The 21,238-nt window shown below is 38.5% G+C and overlaps 3 protein-coding genes across 3 annotated transcripts; all 3 read right to left on the reverse strand.

The window, feature by feature from the left end:
• Positions 1-6,195: 6,195 nt before the first annotated feature.
• Positions 6,196-7,473, reverse strand: LOC105222019 (trypsin-3). Its single transcript, XM_011199180.4, has 3 exons — positions 7,043-7,473; positions 6,705-6,978; positions 6,196-6,633 (listed from the first exon to the last, which is right to left on the reverse strand). The coding sequence occupies exons 1-3, from the start codon at positions 7,372-7,374 to the stop codon at positions 6,268-6,270; spliced, it is 972 nt and encodes a 323-aa protein (XP_011197482.2). The 5' UTR covers positions 7,375-7,473; the 3' UTR covers positions 6,196-6,267.
• Positions 7,474-10,264: 2,791 nt separating this feature from the next.
• Positions 10,265-11,576, reverse strand: LOC105222020 (trypsin-2). The gene is made up of 3 exons (XM_011199181.2): positions 11,185-11,576; positions 10,844-11,117; positions 10,265-10,760 (listed from the first exon to the last, which is right to left on the reverse strand). The coding sequence occupies exons 1-3, from the start codon at positions 11,550-11,552 to the stop codon at positions 10,404-10,406; spliced, it is 999 nt and encodes a 332-aa protein (XP_011197483.2). The 5' UTR covers positions 11,553-11,576; the 3' UTR covers positions 10,265-10,403.
• Positions 11,577-15,046: 3,470 nt separating this feature from the next.
• Positions 15,047-16,180, reverse strand: LOC105222021 (serine protease 1). Its single transcript, XM_011199183.3, has 3 exons — positions 15,837-16,180; positions 15,497-15,767; positions 15,047-15,420 (listed from the first exon to the last, which is right to left on the reverse strand). Exons 1-3 carry the CDS (start codon positions 16,103-16,105, stop codon positions 15,061-15,063), a joined length of 900 nt encoding a protein of 299 aa, XP_011197485.2. The 5' UTR covers positions 16,106-16,180; the 3' UTR covers positions 15,047-15,060.
• Between the last annotated feature and the right edge of the window lie 5,058 nt (positions 16,181-21,238).

A 21,238-nucleotide genomic window follows, 5' to 3' on the forward strand; every position in this document is an offset into this window, starting at 1 on the left:
GGTCTAAATATTCGGAACCTAAGGGCTTGAACAGCTTTTGTTGAATTTAAATAATTTTTGGTCACAAGGTGACATACACTACAGAAATTATTTGTGAGATAGTGAAAGAACCATGTGAAATTTGCAATATGGGAAGTAGGCGTAGTTGCAGTCCGATTTTTTAACAGTACCAATATATGGGGAGTGAGCGGAGTTATCTTCTATACATTTTCACACCGTCGGTAGGAGTTCTTTGCTCAGCAAATTTGGTTTACTTTTTGAAAATTTTTCGCCTTAATAATTTTATATCTTAATTCAGTGCTTAAATATAGCACTTTATAAGTTTTCGGTTAATGGTGCTACTAACTCGTATTTTTTTTTGTATCAAGAAACAAAGAAACGCATACCAAGTTTCATCAAGATATATCAATTTTTACTCATGCTTACATACAGCTTGCATGGACGGACGGATAGACAGTCAATCGGATTTCAACTTTTCTCGTCATCCTGATCATTTGTATATATATAACAAACAAAACTATACTACACGGCCCGACATTCGAAGTGTAACCAATTAAAAAGGCCATAAATTCGGTTTGGAAAATTATTTTTATTTATTTTAAGGGGCTATACCAGTGTGACACTTTCAAAAAAAAAAAATTTTTATTTGGTTTTTCGATAGTCCATATTTCAAAAATATTCTGTGAAATCGGCAAGGTTGTTAATTTTTGATATTTTTCATTGTATAGGAAATATCTTTAAGTTTAATAAATATTTCAATTTGGCACCTCCGAAGACAGCCCATAACTTCGTTATTTTTCATAATTTTTGTGAAAAAAAACTTAAAATAAAGCTGAAAATATACCTTATTACGTTCAAAGAAGTACGAAATATTCAATCGCGTACTTTCTCTTACAAATCACGAAAATCGCCTAATACAAAATGTGTGAAAATAATCATAAATTCAGGACCAATTCACTTTTGCTCGATATGACCAGCTTTTGCCTTATCTATGGCCTTGAGACGATCAAAAAACGAATCACAAACTGCCCGAATGTGACTTGCCAATATTTTGGCCCACTCACGGACAACGGAATGCATCTCGGGACTGGCGTATTTTTTACTTCGGATCTTGCTCTCCGAAATGGCCAAGAGAGAATAATCAATTGGATTGGCATCTGGTGAATTCGAGAGCCCTTGTGTGGTCGTAATGAAGTTCGAAACGTTGTTTTTCAGCCATTCTTGGTTCACTCGCGCTTTGTGAGACGGTTCTGAGTCTTGTTGAAACGTCCATGATTTCCGACAGAAATGTTTGTTTGCCCACGGCTTCAAAGCAGTCTCCAGAGCACTTTCCCAATAATATGTCGCATTTACTTTGACGCCAGGCTCGATGAAAACAATCAACTGTAGAGCGCCAATCTGCGGTGACAGCGGCCCAAACCATTATTAGTGGCGGGTGCTGCATCCTGGTATGAACGGTCGGTCAAGTAAACCCTATCCTTTAGAGAGTTTGCGAATTGCTCAATTGGAAAAATTTTTTCCATTTTTTTTTTCATTTAAGACCAAAAAAACACTTATGTATGTATTTATGAAGCGATTTGAGCACTTTGTTTAGGCGGCTAATATCAATTCCAGTCGGTTCCCACAGTTCACAAAAAAGCCAAAGCTGGACTACAGTATCTGCTTTTTGAATCTATTTTATATTGTCACGTCCTGACAGTGGTTAGATCGAGATCGAGATCTAGTTATTGTCACAATAAAAAAATTGTTTAAAAACAACGAGATATTTTTCTAAAAAATTTGAATTATGCGCAAATTACTTTCTCAAATTTTAGTAAACATTCTAGATAGTAGAACACAACCTTAATTCAAAAACTTGAAATCAATAAAGAAGACCAATTAATTGAATAGCCAAGTCAAATAGTGCGAGAATATAATAATCTTCTGGCGCAATGCCATAAATCAACGCCACGCGAGTCGATCCACTTTACGCGCGGCTTACTAGCACACCAACTCAAAGCAACACCATATCGATATGTAATTATAACCTAAGCACACCGTTTCAGCAAAACATTATTCACTTCGAATCGCAACACACTGCGTATACGTAACCATATAAGTTCGTGTTAAAGCACTGCGCTGGTTAGCGTAGGGCACGGGCGTTAGGCACGGTAACGCCGGTCAGGTACCCACAAGCATAGCAATCGGATACCGATTTCTAATTGGTAGTAGTTATTGTGATAAATTTCCTTTAACTCCTTTGTTTTTTGTGCGCTACATTTTACACACAGCGATTTGATTACAGTTATATGTAGCTGTGGTTGTTGTTGTTGTTGTATTAGTCCACTCGGTTATCGCCATTGTTAGCGGCAAACGTTGGTGTTATTTTGCGGTTGTCTGCCATTGTCACTGTTATTTTTGCGGTTTACTAAACAAGCATTTACATGTGAGCGTGAGCACGTTCTCACACTTCCACACATACATACACACTAGTGTAAGTTAGGTCTGCCTTTGTTTGCTTAGGTATTGGCCGCGGCTTGTGCGGCTCAAATTACCACCATGCTCTGTTATCATTGTTTTTGTATCCGTCCATAAAAAATTCTAATGTTGTCGTTCAGCGGTAATACCGTTAGGAGGTGTATATGTAAGCGTGTTCGTAATATGATACTCAGCTCAGCTTGGAAAAAATCTTTCTTTCTTGTATAATCAGTTTGTTTCTTATAACTAATCGATTGGTTGCCTTAAATGGGTGTAAAGTTAATTAAGAGGAAGTTTCCAATTAGCGATAAAGTACAGCTTGTGCAAGAACTGAAGCCGCTCGACCTTCCCAAGCGGCAACGCTTCGCTATATGGGCTCTTGAAAAGCTCCAAAAAGATTCAACGATTCCGAGCCGAATTTTGTTGAGGCTCATTTCGGACTCAATGAGTATGTAAACAAGCAAAATTGGCGCATTTGAGGCGAAGAGCAACCCAAAGAGTTTCAAGAACTGCCATTTCATTCAGAAAGAACAACGGTTTGGTGTGGTTAGTGATCTGGTGAAATCATTGGTCCGTATTTCCGACAATTTGATGCCTGAAATTGAAGCTCGTGATCTCGGCAACATTTGGTTTCAACAAGAGGGCGTCACTTCCGACACATCGATTCTATGGATTTATTGAGAGCGCATCGGTGAGCAAATAATTTCACGTTTTGGGCCGGTCGTTTGGCCACTTTTCACTTGAGAAAAATGTTTGATATTAAATTTCCCATAGCCTCAACTGTCGAATCACAAATTTGTAAAGAAACTAAAGGTCTTGCGACAAAGTTTATTAATGTGTAACTTTGAACAGCTTGTATAGTCTGTTCAATACGCTACTCTCTAAAGCTTGGAGAAGCGACTACAGTTAATGAAATTGTATACCATCTGATAAAGTTTGATCCGGCCTTAACCCGCGAGCGTAAATCTAATACATAGATAAAAGTTTCTTTTCCGAGATTGGTACAATCATTTTTTATATTCATGTGATGTTTCATCTCCAGATGTGAATTACCTGTTTGTTTACGAAAAGTTTATCTGACGATTTTTACCTTGGAAAAAAATTAAGAAGTTTATTTTAAATTTTTTTGAATATAATCACAGCTACGGAATTTCCGAGAATAGTGTTTTCAGTAGACTCCCCTACTTTATCAAGAACACAAGTATTTAGCAACTCAAAACATTCAGTGAAGGTCATAAAGACATACAGAATCATCCATCCATCCAACTATGCTAATAACGATAACATCAAAAAATTTAAAGAAAAAGTGCTTGAATATCGTCGTTAGAAAAAGCAACAGTCGGCTAGATGGATTATGACGTCTGTGTTTTGAGATGCGCATGAAATAATTTTTGACTACTTTGAAAAAGGTAGGACCATCAACAACGACTATTATAAAGCATTGTTGGCTGTCTGAAGTACGAAATCGCAGAAAAACGGCCGCATTTGAAGAAAAAGAAAGTGCTGTTTCGTCTAAACTATGCAACGTGTCAGAAGTGGAAGTGGAAACAATGACAAAAATCCATGAATTGGACTTCGAATTACCTGTACAGGGTAGGCCATTTAAAGTTGACCCATTTGTTTCTAAAAAAAAAGAACAAAAGAAAACAATGTTTTTTTTTCATTTCAAAAATAATTTATTTTGGTCCAAGGGGATTTGTTTCAGCTAATATTTAAAAATTAGATCGCGTAAATGGGCACCTTTAGCTTTGACAGCTAAATGCACTCTTTTTTCGACATTTTCCATGACTTTGGCCAATGTTTCGGATGATATGGCGGCTGTTTCACGTCGAATGTTGGCTTTCAGTTGAGCTAAGGTCTTTGGCTTATTAGCGTATACCTTGGATTTCAAATAACCCCACAAATAAAAGTCTGGTGGCGTCAAATCTGGTGATCTCGGTGGCCAGTCAACATCACCATTTTTCGATATCAATCGCCCGGGGAAAAATGGTCGCAATAAATTGATTGTTGGTCGAGCTGTATGGCATGTAGCCCCGTCCTGTTGAAACCAGAAGTTATCCATGTCATTTTCGCGAATAATGGGTATCACAAAATCCGTTATCATGGCTCGATAACGCTCACCATTGACTGTTGTCGTGGCTCCATCATCGTCTTCGAAAAAATACGGTCCGATGATCATATTCGCGCAAACACCGCACCAAACTGTTACTTTTTGGTCGTAAAGAGGCTGTTCTTCAATTAATTGAGGATTTTCGGTGGCATAAAATCGGCAATTTTGCTTGTTTACGCCTCCATTCAACGAGAAATGTGCCTCGTCTGACATGATGAGTTTTCGCCAAAAGTCAAGTTCGTTTTCAGCCATTTCGATGGCCCATTTGCCAAAATTATGGCGTCGCGGATAATCAGCTGGGTTTAGTTTTTGTGCCATTTGAATTTTATATGGAAACATCTTCAAATCTTTATGAATTATGCGTCGGAGAGTGGTGCGAGAGATGTCTAATTCCTGAGAGCGGCGATAACTCGATGTCGATGGAGTCTCCTCAATACTGGCTCGTACAGCTTCGATATTTTCATCAGAACGTCTTGTGCGTTGTCTGGATGCATGACTGGCATTACTGAGATTACCGGTGTTCACAAATTTTGCGTATAAAGACTTAATTGTGTTCTTAACTGGAGCACTTTTCACTTTATTTTTTTGCGAAACGCACGTTGTTAACACAATTGAAAAGCTATTTTGAATATAAAGCTGAACAATTTCAGCGCGTTCTTTTGGAGTGTACTGTTCCATGGTATAAATTGTCTTCGAATGACGCTTCTAACGCGGTATGACATTAGCCGATTTGTCAGCGCTGTTAAAAGTTACAGCGTTGCCAGATGGGTCAACTTTAAATGGCCTACCCTGTACTTTCGCATAAAACATGTTCTTCAGATCTGGCCCCAGCGACTACTTCCTATTCTCATATCTCAAAAGAATGTTCGCTGTGAAGAAATTTTCGTTTAATGAAGAGGTAATCGCCGAAACTGAGGCTTAATTTGAAGTAAAGGATAAATTTACAAAAAAATTGTGTCGAAAAGTTGGAGGGTCGCTATGATAGTGTTAAAAGGAACTATGGTGAATATAAACACGAGTTCAGACAAAACAGTATGTTTTATTATGGAAAGTCGAGGACTTTTCAATTGATCTGCTATATATAGTATATAGCTGCCGCACTGGCTGACCGGTGAATATCGAGTGCTTTAAGAATCTTCTGTATTTGGGAAGAGTATATGTATTTCATCTTCAATGCAACCGCTGTTAATGGTTTTTTTGTTCAATCCAAATCAAATTTGTGTGATTTTTAGAATCGGTCATTCGGTGAGAATATTCGTTAAAGTAATGTCAAAAGTTTTACGTTCAGCTTGCTATCGTTTTGATCCTTCTATTAATCTGTATTTTAGGTTAATAAAATTACAGAATTCGCTAATAACAGAGCTAGAAATTTCCAAAAACATGTCTTGTACAAGGCAAATACTACGCTCATGAGTTTCCTAGATGGACATTCTAAGAACCACCTTGTTTAAACAACCCACACATTACTGAATGGGCAGCATCAGAAGTCATAGATAAAGAGTCTATTTTACTTTAATAAAAGCTGTAATAAAGTGCTACTTCAGAGATCTGTTAAACAATCTGTTCACATATCAGTAACCGCTACGTCTCTTAGTAACAATTGTTTTTTTAATACAATTGCGGAAAATTTTCTTATGTATTCAAAATTGTTTGAAATCAGTACATAATTAGCATATACATAGACACATATATATACGGACTTAAGTTTGCAATAAAAAATATATCAGCAGTAGGTTTAGGAAAAAATGCTGTGGCTTCATTAGGTGGCGCACAGTTTCCGAGCCACTGGTTATTTTAATCCAATCACGATGATGATATACACTAGTAAAAATAGTCGGTTTCCCCTTTTCGCCGCAATGTGAACCCCATGAAACAATAGCAACTACTTCATCATTACAAATTAATGGACCGCCTGAGTCGCCACGGCAGGCATCCGCATCCCATACACCTTGCTTGCCAGCACAAATCATCGTTTCATGAAAGTGATGCCGATAGAACATTCTACAATATTCCTGCGAGAATACCGTTAAATTGGCAACAATTGCATGTGCCGAATATGGACCACGCTATACGTTTAAAAGAAGAGTAAATTTATTAACTATTTGTATAGAAATAATGAATGTATGCGAGTACTCACAAAAAAGAGTTGACCCCAACCAAGGATTTGGCATGAGGTGCCCGGTTGCACCATTTTATTAGTCAAACCTATTATTTTAACGAAATCATTATCGTCGGGAAAATGGTGTACAAGCCGAAGGAGTGCGATATCGTGCTCTCCTTTGCGTTTAAAGTATTCGTGAGGCAAAACATCTCGCACCTTCATTTCAACGGTGGTCTGTAGTTTTTGAAAACGATTCGGTGCGCCAGCAACAACGACAAGACGATGCGGACGCGTGACGACCTTTCGACGACTAAAGCGTATAAGAGAATTGTATAAAATCAAAAAAGGGCCCAAACTCTCTCTCAACCACTCACTCAACAACACAATGCGCTGCGGTCATTATTAAATTGTCAGATATTATCGAGCCAACGCAGAAGTGATTATCGCCAAAGTAGGCAGTCGCCCGGGAGGTACGTATGGATACCACATATTTAGTAAGAGTATTCTTCAAAGGCTTGTAGCCACCAGCAATTAGCATGTGGTATTCGCCGCTGTCATACGTGATATTGGGCAGATCAGTCGGCAGCTCGAGCTCTTTGCTATGGTTGTGATAACCTCTGCCGTGTAGACCAAAGGCTTTTGGTACGCACAACAGCACCGGCAAGAGATGGTAGAAAATATGCAAAAGATCCAATAAAAGCACCATAGCCGTTTATTTTTTTAAATAACTTCCAGTTTTTTAATACAAAAATATGAATATATAATAGAAAGATTTACAAATATGCTACTTCGGAATTTTTTTTGTGTCATTAGAAAAAATAAAAGTCAAATGAATATGATGAACAGAACAGAGTGTCGTCTAGTTTTGACTGAACGAAATTTGTAGAAAAATAATTGTAAAGGCGCAATAACTCATATCATTTTTTGGTTCATTCAATTCAATGCTCGCCTCCGTATGCCGGTCTGCGCAGGCTAAAGTGACGTCACAACTGTAAGCATCTCTAAAATGGCTTCTTACGAACTTACAGTTTCCTCAAACATTTTCATTTGACTAGTTCTCGTGAGTACAAAAAGCTTGTAATGCTGTTTAGCGATAGTTTGACTTGAAAGTTCTAAATCAAACCACCAAACAAATAGTTTTAAACCCTAATAACAGACTCCCAGAGTACACTCGTAATTTGGAAGGAAACTTCATCGACACTTAAAAGACAAAAACAGTGCTGGGACGGATGATGAAGATTCCGAACCAACAATCTATTGTGATAAAGTTATCGTCCCACAACTCGTACAAGACGAGGTGAGGACAGCTCGAAGAAAACCACGAAACCCCACGGTTCGATTAATTACTGGCTGAGCCGACGACGAGGACCTTGAAAGCCATATGTTCCAGCTGCTAAGCATGATTCTGTCGTATGAATATATACCCAATGATTGGAATATATGAGTACCGTGCCGTATTCCTAAAAATGAAGACGCCGCAGTCTGCGCTAAATAACGCGAAATCAGCATTCTTACATTGTATATATGGTTCCATTCACATTGTAGTGTGGAAGACCATTGTTAATAAACTGATAGATCCTTATCAGTCAAGCTTTAGACCTGGCAAATCCACCATAGACCAGATTTTTACAAGTCAAATCCTGGAGAAGATTCCTTCGCAAACAGATCGACCTCGAGCACCACTTCTCGACGCGATGTCTAAATGGTGTCCTTGCAAATCTTATACTATTTTGCAGAATGACATCGAGCAAAACCATTAATTCCGACAAAATCGGAAAGAATGCCTCCTAGCCATTCGATACCATAAAATTTAGGCAGGGTGATTATCTCTAGTGCTTCGTCTTCAATAACTATCTATGTCTACTCTAAAAATACAATGCTACTGGAGTATTCAGATGATATTGACATGGTAGGCCTTTTTCCAGCCTATAAAAGAAAGCGAAACTTGTGGTGGTTGAGTACCTGGAGTCCACATACAAAGTTTTCTCGCATCTTTGAGTCTACGTCACTATTGGCAGCAATAAATTTAAAAAAGTGAAGGATTATAGCAACTATATAAACCTGGAGATCAAGCGCAGAAAAACTTTTCCCTAGAGGTGCTGTTTTGGGATCGGTAGAAAATTGGTTTATAAGTATTTTTTCATTCCCGTCCTATTCCCTCTTTCGACGAACAAAAATTAAGTTTTATAACGCTCTTGTCATTCCCGTTCTATTATATGGCATAGAAACTTAGATGATAACGAATCGAGATTAGAAACCACTTCTTGATGGTATCACACATGTTCCTTGGCATCCAGGGAGGGTTGGTGTTGCGGATTGGCGCAATCGGACGACAACAAAACCCTATTAATCGGTAATGACTAAGGTGTACAACAAAGTGCAAGGCTGTTAATTATTCCATTAGGGAGCGGCATCTACGGTTGAAATAATAAATAAGTGGGCATGGCACCGCCCTCAATTAATTGTAAAGATCTCCTAAACCATTTCAGATATAATAACCTAATTCGCTCAGAGCAAGTCTTTTTGGCATGCCTACCCATCTCGCGAAAATACTAAGAGAGCCCCAGATACCGAATATGTAGACCACTGTTTCTATTGGGAACTTTTTATCGAAAACAAAACGCCTATATGTGTATAGTATATGTCAAGAACGGATTGAATCGGATCAATAATTAGGCTGTATATACTAAATAGAAAGAGTTTCGAACTTCCACTTTTATACCGCATGCATCGGACAATGTGTGAATTATCTTAATACAATTGAGAGAGCGCGTTTTTCTAGTTACGGTGGTCTTTGTGCCTAAAATGCATAAACACGGGTGAAAACTTTCCCTAGACCCCACATAAGTAACAAATCTTATGCACCTGAAGGTGTTTACCTGACTTTAATTCTAGCAAGTTTCAAGAGCATGAAATATTCTTTTATTGCCGAACTTAGCCCCTTCTCACTTTTTTGGAACTGTCGCCCAACGTTTTGCTACCGATTCGTTAGTTACGTATCTAGCTTGGAGACCTTCAAAATAGTTTTCCAGCAATAAAAGCATTACTTGAGAACGAGTGAATGATTTACATGAAACGTCCATCTGGCATATGTGATATCTTCTTCAACAACTGATACAAATCAATAGTACAGCAAAACAAGAAGGGGAAAATTCGAACTTAAATATTCTACTGAGGAGTCTGTACTCGACTTTTTACTTTAAAGCCACTTTCGGATGTTTATAGGTCGAAACATTCGTAAAAAAATGTTCAATGAAGAAAATAAAATATAACATGGAACGCAGGCAAAGCAGTATGCAGCTAAGACCATAACCAGGGTGCATAGCCATGATCACCGCTTGCTATCCTGTACTCCTTAGCGTCTTCGTGCACCAACAGTACGGAAACCCCAAAAATTTACCGAGGAGTAGTATTCACTACGAATAAATCAAAAGCTTACAGCAACGTAGTAAACGGAATAAATCTTCACAGCATATAATAATTAGCCCTGAGGCCCTGAGGCTAAGTTATATAATAATTTCTATTTACAGTTGCCACATAAAGCACATAAATTTATATGAATTAATTTATTTTATTAGCAATAATATTCCCAGGAAAATTCCATACAAATTTTTTTTTTTATGTGAAGTTTAGTTAAATAGTATGTCTAATAATGTCTACATGCTCGAATCAAAAGATAAAGCTCACCCAGTTCGCACTCACATAAGCTATATATATGCATATGGATATATAGAATCATTTTAAGATATAAATGCACAGCATATATAATAACAAGTGTAGTATCTTTAGTGACTTTAATATATTTGCACAGCTTGCCCTTTTGATCCAATCACGATGATGATATACGCTAGCAAATACCGTTGGTTTCGTGTCTCTTCCACAATACGACCGCCAAGAAACAACACCGGCTATACGACCACCGCAAATCAGCGGACCACCCGCATCCCCACGACATGTGTTAACATCCCATGCGTCTGCCCTGCTGGCACACATCATTGTCTCATCAAATACATTTGGATAAAATTGATGGCAATAACTATAAGAAAACACAATCATAGCACCGTGTATAGCATCACCTGAGATGGGACCACGCTGTACCAAAAAAAAACAAACAGAAACCACAACAGAGTAGCGTTAATACTATAAACTCACAGTAATATGAATAGTATACACACATAAAACATTTGACCCCAACCAATGATCGTGCATATTGTGCCGTTTGGTATAATTCCATCGGAGAGGGGAATTACTCGAATAAAATCATTGTCGTCGCGAAAGCTGTCAGCAAGACGCAATAATGCTATATCGTGAGCACCATCTGGTACAAAGTCGTGATGTGGGATCACATCAAGTACTTTTATTTCGACTGTTCCTACGTACGGATTCAAACGATTTGGTGTACCACCAACTACCATAATACGATGACTACGCGTCACAATCTTGCGTCGACTAGAATTTTTGATGAAGAAATTTGTTAAATAACAGCAGTCGCTTATAGAGGCAAAACTCTACTCACTCGATAACACAATGCGCCGCAGTTAAAATTAGATCGTCCGATATGATTGAGCCCGCACAAATGTGATTATCTCCGAAGTATGCGGTCGCTCGGGCGGTGCGTATGGAAACGATGTTTCTTTGTAGCACAGTGTAAAACTTCCTATAGTTCTTTGGAGTATATCCATCCGAAACATCCATTTTATATTTTCTCTCCTTCTGCGATAAATACGATATGTTCATAGGTAATTTGAACTTTTTACTTGGAGGCTGATGATGGTAATAATCGTGATGGCTGCTGATGTTCTTAAGGCTGTGGACATTTTCGATGAGTAACAAATATAATGTGATACAACAGAGAATAGGCGAAAATTGCAGAGATGTCGACATTGATGCCACAAAAAAATTGATACATTGATAGACAAATAAAAAGTAAAAAAGTAAAATAGATTTGTAGATTCCATGGAACGGGTTAAAAGGTACACAGGGCATGGACGAAGTAATTGTTTATTTTAGAATTGAGTGAAGTCAGAAAAAAGAACGATAAAAAAATAAGAAAAAACGTAAACTTTGACTGCACTGGGGCTATAATATCCATCACAAGAGTATTTTTATAGCATACCAGGGTATAAAAATTTTCTCATTCTAATTTTAATTGGTCGTAATAAGCTATAGCGGTCCGATCGATATTCGGAGATTGTAGCGATACCTAGGAAAATAATCTCTGCCAAATTTGGTGAAGATAACTTTAACAAAAAAAAGAGTTATCCATACAAGGAGATGAGTTTGATCAAACAGTTGTATGACAGCTTTATGCTATAGTTGTCCGATATCGGCGGTACTGGCAAGATAGTAACTTCCTGTAAGAAAAAACGTCTTTATAGAATGATCAATCAAACTGAAGTTTTCCTAAGAGGTACTTTAATCTGTGAAGGGTTTTATAGTTTCAGAAGCTTTGTTTGATCGATCGGCCTGAGATCAAGCATGTACCATTTTCTTCAATGACTTTTTGCTACTTTAAAAGTAATTTCAAAATACCACTCTTATAGAAACCCTAGTTCCTATTACCAAGATTTTCACTAGCTTCTCTGGAGACGAATTTTTCAACAGCATAACGATTTTCTTTAAATATGAATAGGTAGCAAGCAATCTCTTGATATTAGATCCGGACTATAAGGAGGTTGCATAAAAACCTCACAACAAACCTCCTGAAGTTTCTGCCGAATCCTTTCTGACAATCAATTCTGACTAGATCCACTACATCCAGCACCAGAACGGAATTGTCGAAACCAAAATTGTGAGTATGTGATTATTACAGTATCAGAATCGTGATTTCGCCTTAATCGAAGAAGAATTGTAAAGTTTTTCTATTTTCTGATATCCATCTTTGGTGCTTGCTCGGGCAATATTTAGTCAAAGCAATTACAAAATTCTTTGAAAACTTTTTTTAGATACGAAATGACACCTTTCCAACACTATAAACATCGAGATTACTAAAGTATATATTGTATTCCTAAAGTATATACTGGAAACAAAACAAGAGAGAGGCCAAAATGTATGACCACGAAGAGCTTGCTAAGCTGGCCGACAGGGGTAATGCTCGAAAACTCTACGAAAAAATGCGGCGACTAACAGAAGGTTTCAAGACCGGAGCATATTCTCGTAGAACTCCCAGAGGTGATCTAGTGACTGATGCCCAGAGCATACTAAAATTATGGAGAGAACAATTCTCCAGCCTTCTGAATGGCAGTGAAAGCATAACACCAGGAGATGGCGAATCCAATTCCCCAATCGATGACGATGGAGCAGACGTTCCACTACCCGGCCATGAAGAAGTTCGAATAGCAATTACCCGCCTGAAGAACAACAAAGAGGCGGGGGCCGATGGATTGCCGGCCGAGCTATTCAAACAGGCCGGTGAAGAACTGATAAGGAGCATGCATCAGCTTCTTTGTAAAATATGATCGAACGAAAGCATGCCCAACGATTGGAATTTAAGTGTGCTCTGCCCAATCCATAAAAAGGGAGACTCCACAATCTGCGCCAATTACCGTGGGATAAGCCTCCTCAACGTCGCATATAAGGTTCTATCGAGCGTATTGTGTGAAAGATTAAAGCCCACCGTCAACAAACTGATTGGACCTTATCAGTGTGGCTTTAGACCTGGCAAATCAACAACCGACCAGATATTCACCATGCGCTAAATCTTGGAAAAGACCCGTGAAAGAAGAATCGACACACACCATCTCTTCGTCGATTTCAAAGCTGCTTTTGACAGCACGAAAAGGAGCTGCCTTTATGCGGCGATGTCTGAATTTGGTATCCCCGAAAAACTAATACGGCTGTGTAAACTGACGTTGAGCAGCACCAAAAGCTCCGCCAGGATCGGGAAGAACCTCTCCGAACCGTGCGATATCAAGGTTTCAGACAAAGCGACTTTCTATTTTGCAACGTTTTCAATCTACTGTTGGAGAAAATAATTCGAGCTTCAGCTCTACAGCACGAGAAGGCGCAATCTTTTATACATAAGAGTGTACAGTTGCTGGCGTACGTCGATGATGTCGATATCATTGGCCTCAACACCCACCCCGATAGTTCTACTTTTTCCAGAATGGAGAAGGCAACGTCACTGTTGACAGTCATAACTTCAAAGTCGTAGATAAATTCTTCTATCTTGCAACCGGCATTAACACCAACAACCTTAAAATTCAACGCAGAATAACTCTTGCCAACAAGTGCTACTTCGGACTGAATAGGCAATTGAGAAGTAAAGTCCTTTCTCGACCCAAACTCTATAACTAGGTCATTATTCCCGTCCTGCGTCCACGGAGAATACCGCATCCGATGGAACGATAAGCTCTATTAGATGTACGACGGCATTGACATAGTTCAGCGAAATAAAAAAAAAACGGCTTCGCCTGCTAGGTTATGTTGTCCAAATGGACGAAAATGCTCCAGCTCTGAAAGTATTCGCCGCAGTACAAGCGGGGGGAAGCAAATGAAGAGGAATACCTCTACTCCGTTGGAAAGACAAGGTGGAGAAGGACCTAGCTTCGTTTGCAGTCTCCAATTGGCGCCACCTTGGGAAAAGATGAAACGACTGGCGCGCTGTTGTTAACTCGGCTATAACTGCCTAAGGGTGTGTACGCCAGTAAAGAAGAAGATAACGGGTGGGCCATCTAACGTTTTAAATTTGAATTATCTATATTTCGACATTGGAAACGTCAAATACCATTCGGAAAGTGACAGATATTCAGTAAAAAGTCTAAAATTTACGAAATGGGTCGCTATTCACTATTCTACAGTTCGCAGATTGGGCAGAAGATCGTTTGACCGAGGATGGTCAATTTTACAGGAAAATCATCTTTTCGGACGAGGCTCATTTCCACCTCGATGGTTACGTTAACAAGCAGAATTGTCGCATTTGGGGCACAGAAAACCCGCACGTAATCGTCGGGAAGCCAATACACCCAGCACGAATCACTCCATCATCATCCGTACCATAGGATTTTGGACTGGTGAAATCATCGGCCTATTTTTCTTCGAAAATTAAGAAGGAACCGCCGTAACCATCAATGTGAGCGATATCGCGCAATGTTAACCGAATTTTTCTTCAAGCAAATTGAAGACGAAGACTTGGACAACATTTGGTTTCAGCAAGACGGCGCTACGTGCCATACAGCAAACGCTACACTCAATCATTTACGCCCTATCTTCGAAATTTGAAGTTTTATATGGCCCTATATATTGGAAAAATAATGGATTTATTTTTATTAGATCTTGGATTAACAGTCTAACCCCGTTACCTCCTTAAATTCCAAACCATGACCACTAATATACTACATATATACCACATAAATAAAGCAACCTTGTTATTTCGCATGGATTTAATAAGCTCTTATGAAGAATACAACAATACAAAATATATTAATATTAAAATTTTGAGTTCTTTCAACACTGATAAACGGCTTTGCCCTGCCATTACCGATTTAATCCATTTCAAATTGTAATATATATCCGTGTATAAACTTGGGGTTTCCTTCCGACCACAGCCAAGAGTCCAGGAAACAACAGCTACGAATTTGCCCCTACAAACAAGAGGTCCACCAGCATCGCCGGTGCATGGATCATGATCGAAACGACCTTGATAGCTAGCGCATAAATCACCCGGTGAGTAACGGGGATGAGCCTTTTTACAATGCTCCTCGGTAAAAAGCTGCAACCCAACGTGTGACACGCTACCCGCATACGGTCCACCCTGCAACAAACAAGCAATAGACGATGAGTAGAAATAAATCAAACAAACCGATACGAGTATATGGGCATCAACTTACGTAGTAAATTCTACCCCAACCGAGAACTATACAAACCTCACCATATGGCGGTGGACCTGTGGGTAGCGGCATAATTTGTACGCGCGCATTGAGTGTAATACGCGACTTCAATCGAAGCAATCCGATATCGTGAGTGCTGTGCAATGTGAAATTCCGATTTACAACAACTCTATCGACGGCCATAAGACGCGTAGTGTTACTATGCATTATGCGATTCGCCGTGCCAATCACAACAATTATTGTACGCGGACGTCGCGGAATTTTTGAAGGACTACTCACAAAAAAGTAAATAATCAAATTCTATAAAATATTTGTAGATTTTAAACAAAAATATACATACTAGACCATACACTGCGCCGCAGTGACTATCCAACGGTAACTGATAATGACGCCGGCACAATAATGATTATCACCAAAGTATTTGGTGGCGGTGCGTTGGCGCAGTGAGACCATGAAGCGGGTATAGTTTTGCACGCCCGGGGTGCGTTGGCCTCCGGCTACCAGAAATTTGTAATCTCCATCCGATGTTGAATTTACAATAAAGGCCTTAGATAACGGTGATGATTGCAGTAACACGAACACGTATAAATATATATTCACGCTAAACATTACGCGAAATATTGTATAAAATTTTTTAACAGATATAAGTAGAATGTAAATATTAGAAGAAATTTACACATGTCACGTGCCCTACACAGGGTGTACTGCATATTTTTTTTTATCGTTTATGATGAGTCTTAAATTTTTTTATTTTATTTTGAGTAATATAGTTTTTAACTTAAAACTTTCAATTGTGGTAGCGGAAAAAATCAACCAGCATTCGTTTGACTAATATGAGAGATAACTTTATAAACAGCGATTACAACAACAAAATATTTGAGTAGAAACAAGAGTAAGAACGCCTCTGCTGAGCTTCTTCTCAATTTAGAGAGGGGTGGCTAGAGGTGGCTTTGGTCCAGGAATGTGGTCGTGGGTAACGGGGTCGCTGCGCTGAAGTAACAATTAGCAGTGTAAGATCTGCGTTATTGGTGAAGAAAAGTATATTTTCCCACCTTGAATTCAGTCTTTCCACAGATGATCTGACGGTTGTGACAGTGAAGAGTGCCAATGATGAGTCTTTCCACTTGCATTATGCTATATGCCACACGGTTGAGAGGCACCAACGGGAGACCTAGAAAACTGTAGGGTGCTAAGCACACCGTCAATCTCTGACCATAAGTGCATCTACTTCTCCATTAGATCGGAGATTAGGATTAACCCAGGAATACAAACTGGGATCTCTACAGGCAGATACTATGAGCTATGATACTTAGAACTTGCAGGACTACAAGAAGTTGCAGGTTTTGTGTACTTTTGATAAAAAAAAATAAATAGTTCAAATATCAAATCATTGTCCTATCAATTGGCACAAAATGGTCGAAATTCGGATCTCTAGACTAAAATGCACCCTTAAATCGATTACCAAACATAATGTTATCGTTTTATTGTTATTAACATTATTAAAACCACATAAACAACAATGTCATGGTCGATATATCTGCAAAGCACACCTGAGAGCCAACACATTTTACTCACATATACATAGATACATATTTAGTATGAGTGTAGTAGATGCTTTTATGCAGTTTCTTGTCCAAAAACGATTCAGCAAAACTTCATAATTGCTTCAACACTCTGCTGGGCAAAACTGCTTGACGGTGTCCTTGCAACATGAGAGCAAGTACATTATTCAAATAGGTGTCTGTGTGCATGTGTGCGTTTTTGTAGAGCTACATTTTCTGACAGTTTATGCAAAATTCGCCCCCAAAATGGCAATTTGCAAATTTAATGGTGTAAACAAATTCAATCAATGCATGTAAACAATGACAGGCACCAGCAAAAACAACTGCCACTGCAGCGTTGCCAGCAATAACGTCAACAATAAACAACAACATGGCAATACGAGTAAGTGAGCGAAGGAGTAACCAGCAATAAAAACGAAACGGAAACGGAAGTGCAAGTGCAAGGCAAGAAACCGCAACGATGCAAGTATGACCGTTATACACACACCCACATACAAATACACAGATTACACAAAGTGTTCTCTGTGGCGTACACAGTGTGCGACATGTACTTAGCCACATTTGATAATATAAAATATTTATAGATTTCGTGTCCTACAGAGGATATATTAAGTTCACCGCGAGTCCTTCAAAACCTTCTTATACCATCTCGAACTTTTACTCAAGTTACCCAGACGAACAGACGGTCGGAGGAACAGACAGAGACTCACCCGTCTCGTCATCTCAACCATTAACATGTACATACAAGGTGTATTCCAAAGTAAACAGCATTAAAAAAAAAACACAGAACAAATGGTTTTTTCTGCAAATCAATTTATTTGATTCAAAATAGTCTAAAAAAGTTGCGTCTCTCATCTGAAAAATGTTACAAGTATTAGAACTCTGATGATTGGAAAAAGTTTATAGGTCTAGGATCAAAAGGTCGCGAGTGAACTTGGAAAAGTAAGAACATGAAGTTACGGTCGCACCTCGTTAAGCCTACATAGAAATTTTGAGGCGGTTTAAATATGGTGTGGGCTGTATCATCATACCGTTAGTGATATCCAGAAATTGAGGATAGAATGACGGACACTCTTACATTGACATTCTGGGTAATCATTTAGTTCCCTTTGTGGAAGATGTAGGTGCAGGTGTTTCGGACATCGTTTTCCAGCAGGACAATTATCCGAAGCACATCGCCCGGAAAACTAAAAACTGGTTTCAAAATAATGGATTTACAACGCCCAGTTGTCCACCGCAGTTTCCCGACTTTAACCCAACTGACCTGTTGTGGGGAGTACTAAAGAGATCGATTGCGGGTGAAACTGTCGCTCTTAATGAATTATGGGACAAGGTACAAAATACGTGGACTTCTATTTCTTCAGAAATCTGTAAAGCAATAGTTGATAAGACCGAGATTGACCGAGAAGAATAAAAGCCTTCATTGGTGCCAAAGGAGACTATACAAAATATTAATATCACTTTCTAAGGAAATATTTGCTAAGTCGCCAAATTTATCACAACAAATGATTTTTTCCCCCTTAATATAGATGAGGCCATATAGTACGGCCTTATCAGTCGTCCATAAGGGAAACCTAGAATTATAACTTTGAAGTTATTCTCGCGAGTAGTCAAAACTTTATAAAGGGTGGGCCATCTAACGTTTTAAATTAGAATTATCTATATTTCGGCATTGGACACATCAAATACCATTCGAAAAGTAACAGATATTCAGTAAAAAGTCTAAAATTTACGAAATGGGTCGCTATTCACCAGAAAAAAGCCGTCTACAGTTCGCAGATTGCGCAGAAGATCGTTTGACCGAGGATGGTCAATTTTACCGAAAAATCATGTTTTCGAACGAGGCCCATTTCCACCTCTATGGCTACGTTAACAAGCAGAATTGTCGCATTTGGGGCACGGAAAACCCGCACGTAATCGTCGAGAAGCCAATGCACCCAGCATAAATCACTATATGGTGCAGATTTTGGACTGGTGAAATCATCGGCCCATTTTTCTTCGAAAATGAAGAAGGAACCGCCGTAACTATCAATGGTGAGCGATATCGCGCAATGTTAACCGAATTTTTCTTCAAGCAAATGCAAGAGGAAGATTTGGACAACATTTGGTTTCAGCAGGACGGCGCTACGTGCCATACTGCAAACGCTACACTCAATCTTTTACGCCCTATCTTTAAATTTAAAATTTTATGGGGCCCACCCTATATATTGTTTACCCACTAAAAACAATACCAACCTCGGTATCCAATTTGGAATCAATTTTCCAATAGGAAATGAATTCATTGTCAACTTATCTGGAGATTAAGTGACCTCTCGATGAACAAAACTACCAAAAAGTCCGATTGGAAACCTAATTAATATAAAGACAAAGCTTGGAGAGTGGTAAATCGAACAAACAAATTATAAAAACAGGTAAGGAAGGGCTAAGTTCGAGATCATTAAGTGATCTCTCGAAGAACGAAACTACCAAAAAGTCCGATTGGAAACCTAATTAATATAAAGACAAAGCTTGGAGAGTGGTAAATCGAACAAACAAATTATAAAAACAAGTAAGAAAGGGCTAAGTTCGGGTGTCACCGAACATTTTATACTCTCGCATGATAAAGTGATAATCGAGATTTCATTATCCGTCATTTACATATTTTTTTTATTTTGCTGTAAAATTAATTAGAATTAAATTCTGAGAGATTTACCGATATTTTCGGTGAAAAATTAGGGTAGGTTAGGCATTGAGTTCTTCGTGTTCGATATCAGGGACCTTGAAAAGTTATAGTCCGATCACAACAATTTTTCCACAGGGGATACCTCAGCTCAGATATCGTCTTTGTGTAGAGTTTTATTCCGCTATCATCATTAGTTCCTAATGTATATATTATACAGAGAAGGCATCAGATGGAATTCAAAATAGCGTTATATTGGAAGAAGGCGTGGTTGTGAACCGATTTCACCCATATTTCGTACATGTCATTAGGGTGTTAAGAAAATATTATGTACCGAATTTCATTGAAATCGGTCGAGTAGTTCCTGAGGTATGGTTTTTGGTTCATAAGTGTGCGTGGCCACGCCCAATTTCAATTTTTAAAAAAAGCCTGGGTGCAGCTTCCTTCTGCCATTTCTTCCGTAAAATTTAGTGTTTCCGACGTTTTTTGTTAGTTGGTTAACGCACTTTTAGTGATTTTCAACATAACCTTTTTTTGGGTGGTGGGCGTGGTTATTATCCTATTTATTCCTTTTTTGAACTGTATATGGTGTTTTCTTAAGGAAACGACTCTATAGAGTTTGGTTGACATAGCTATAATAGTTTCCGAGATATGTACAAAAAACTTACTAGGGGCGGGGCTTCGCCCACTTTTCCAAAAAAATTACGTCCAAATATGCCCTTCCCTAATGCGATCCCTTCTGCCAAATTTCACTTTAATATCTTTATTTATGGCTTAGTTATGACACTTTATAGGTTTTCGGTTTCCACCATTTTGTGGGCGTGGCAGTGGGCCGATTTTGCCCATCTTCGAACTTAACCTTCTTATGGAGCCAAGAAATACGTGTACCAAGTTTCATCATGATATCTCAATTTTTACTCAAGTTACAGCTTGCAGGGACGGACGGACGGACGGACAGACATCCGGATTTCAACTCTACTCGTCACCCTGATCACTTTGGTATATATAACCCTATATCTAACTCTTTTAGTTTTAGGACTTACAAACAACCGTTATGTGAACAAAACTATAATACTCTCCTTAGCAACTTTGTTGCGAGAGTATAAAAAACAATTTCCTGCAAAATCAGTGAAGAGTCAATAACGTTGTTGTCGCTTTCAAAAAACCACAGAGAAAAGTTTAATCGAAATGAACAGAGAGTTGTGAACCAAAAACGATTTAAATATCAGAAAAACAGCAAAAGACTGAAAAATAAAGAGATCTAAAAAAAGATAAAAGAAAATTCGATTTATTGGCATTCACAATACAATATTTGGATAATATTGTTCCAAGGAGAGAATCGTTTAGGCACTGGATATAAAAATGTAATACTAATACCATAATCAGCGAATAAACTGGTCTAAACAAGTGTCGCAAACTGTATAATTCCTGTACAAATATCAATATTAATACTTAAATGCTACATATAACGGTGCATATGCATTCGAGCAATCTGCAAAACCTTTACCCCTGCAAACACCA

Source organism: Bactrocera dorsalis, chromosome 4 (assembly GCF_023373825.1).
Source record: "Bactrocera dorsalis isolate Fly_Bdor chromosome 4, ASM2337382v1, whole genome shotgun sequence".
In the NCBI taxonomy this organism is placed as follows: Eukaryota; Metazoa; Arthropoda; class Insecta; order Diptera; family Tephritidae; genus Bactrocera; species Bactrocera dorsalis.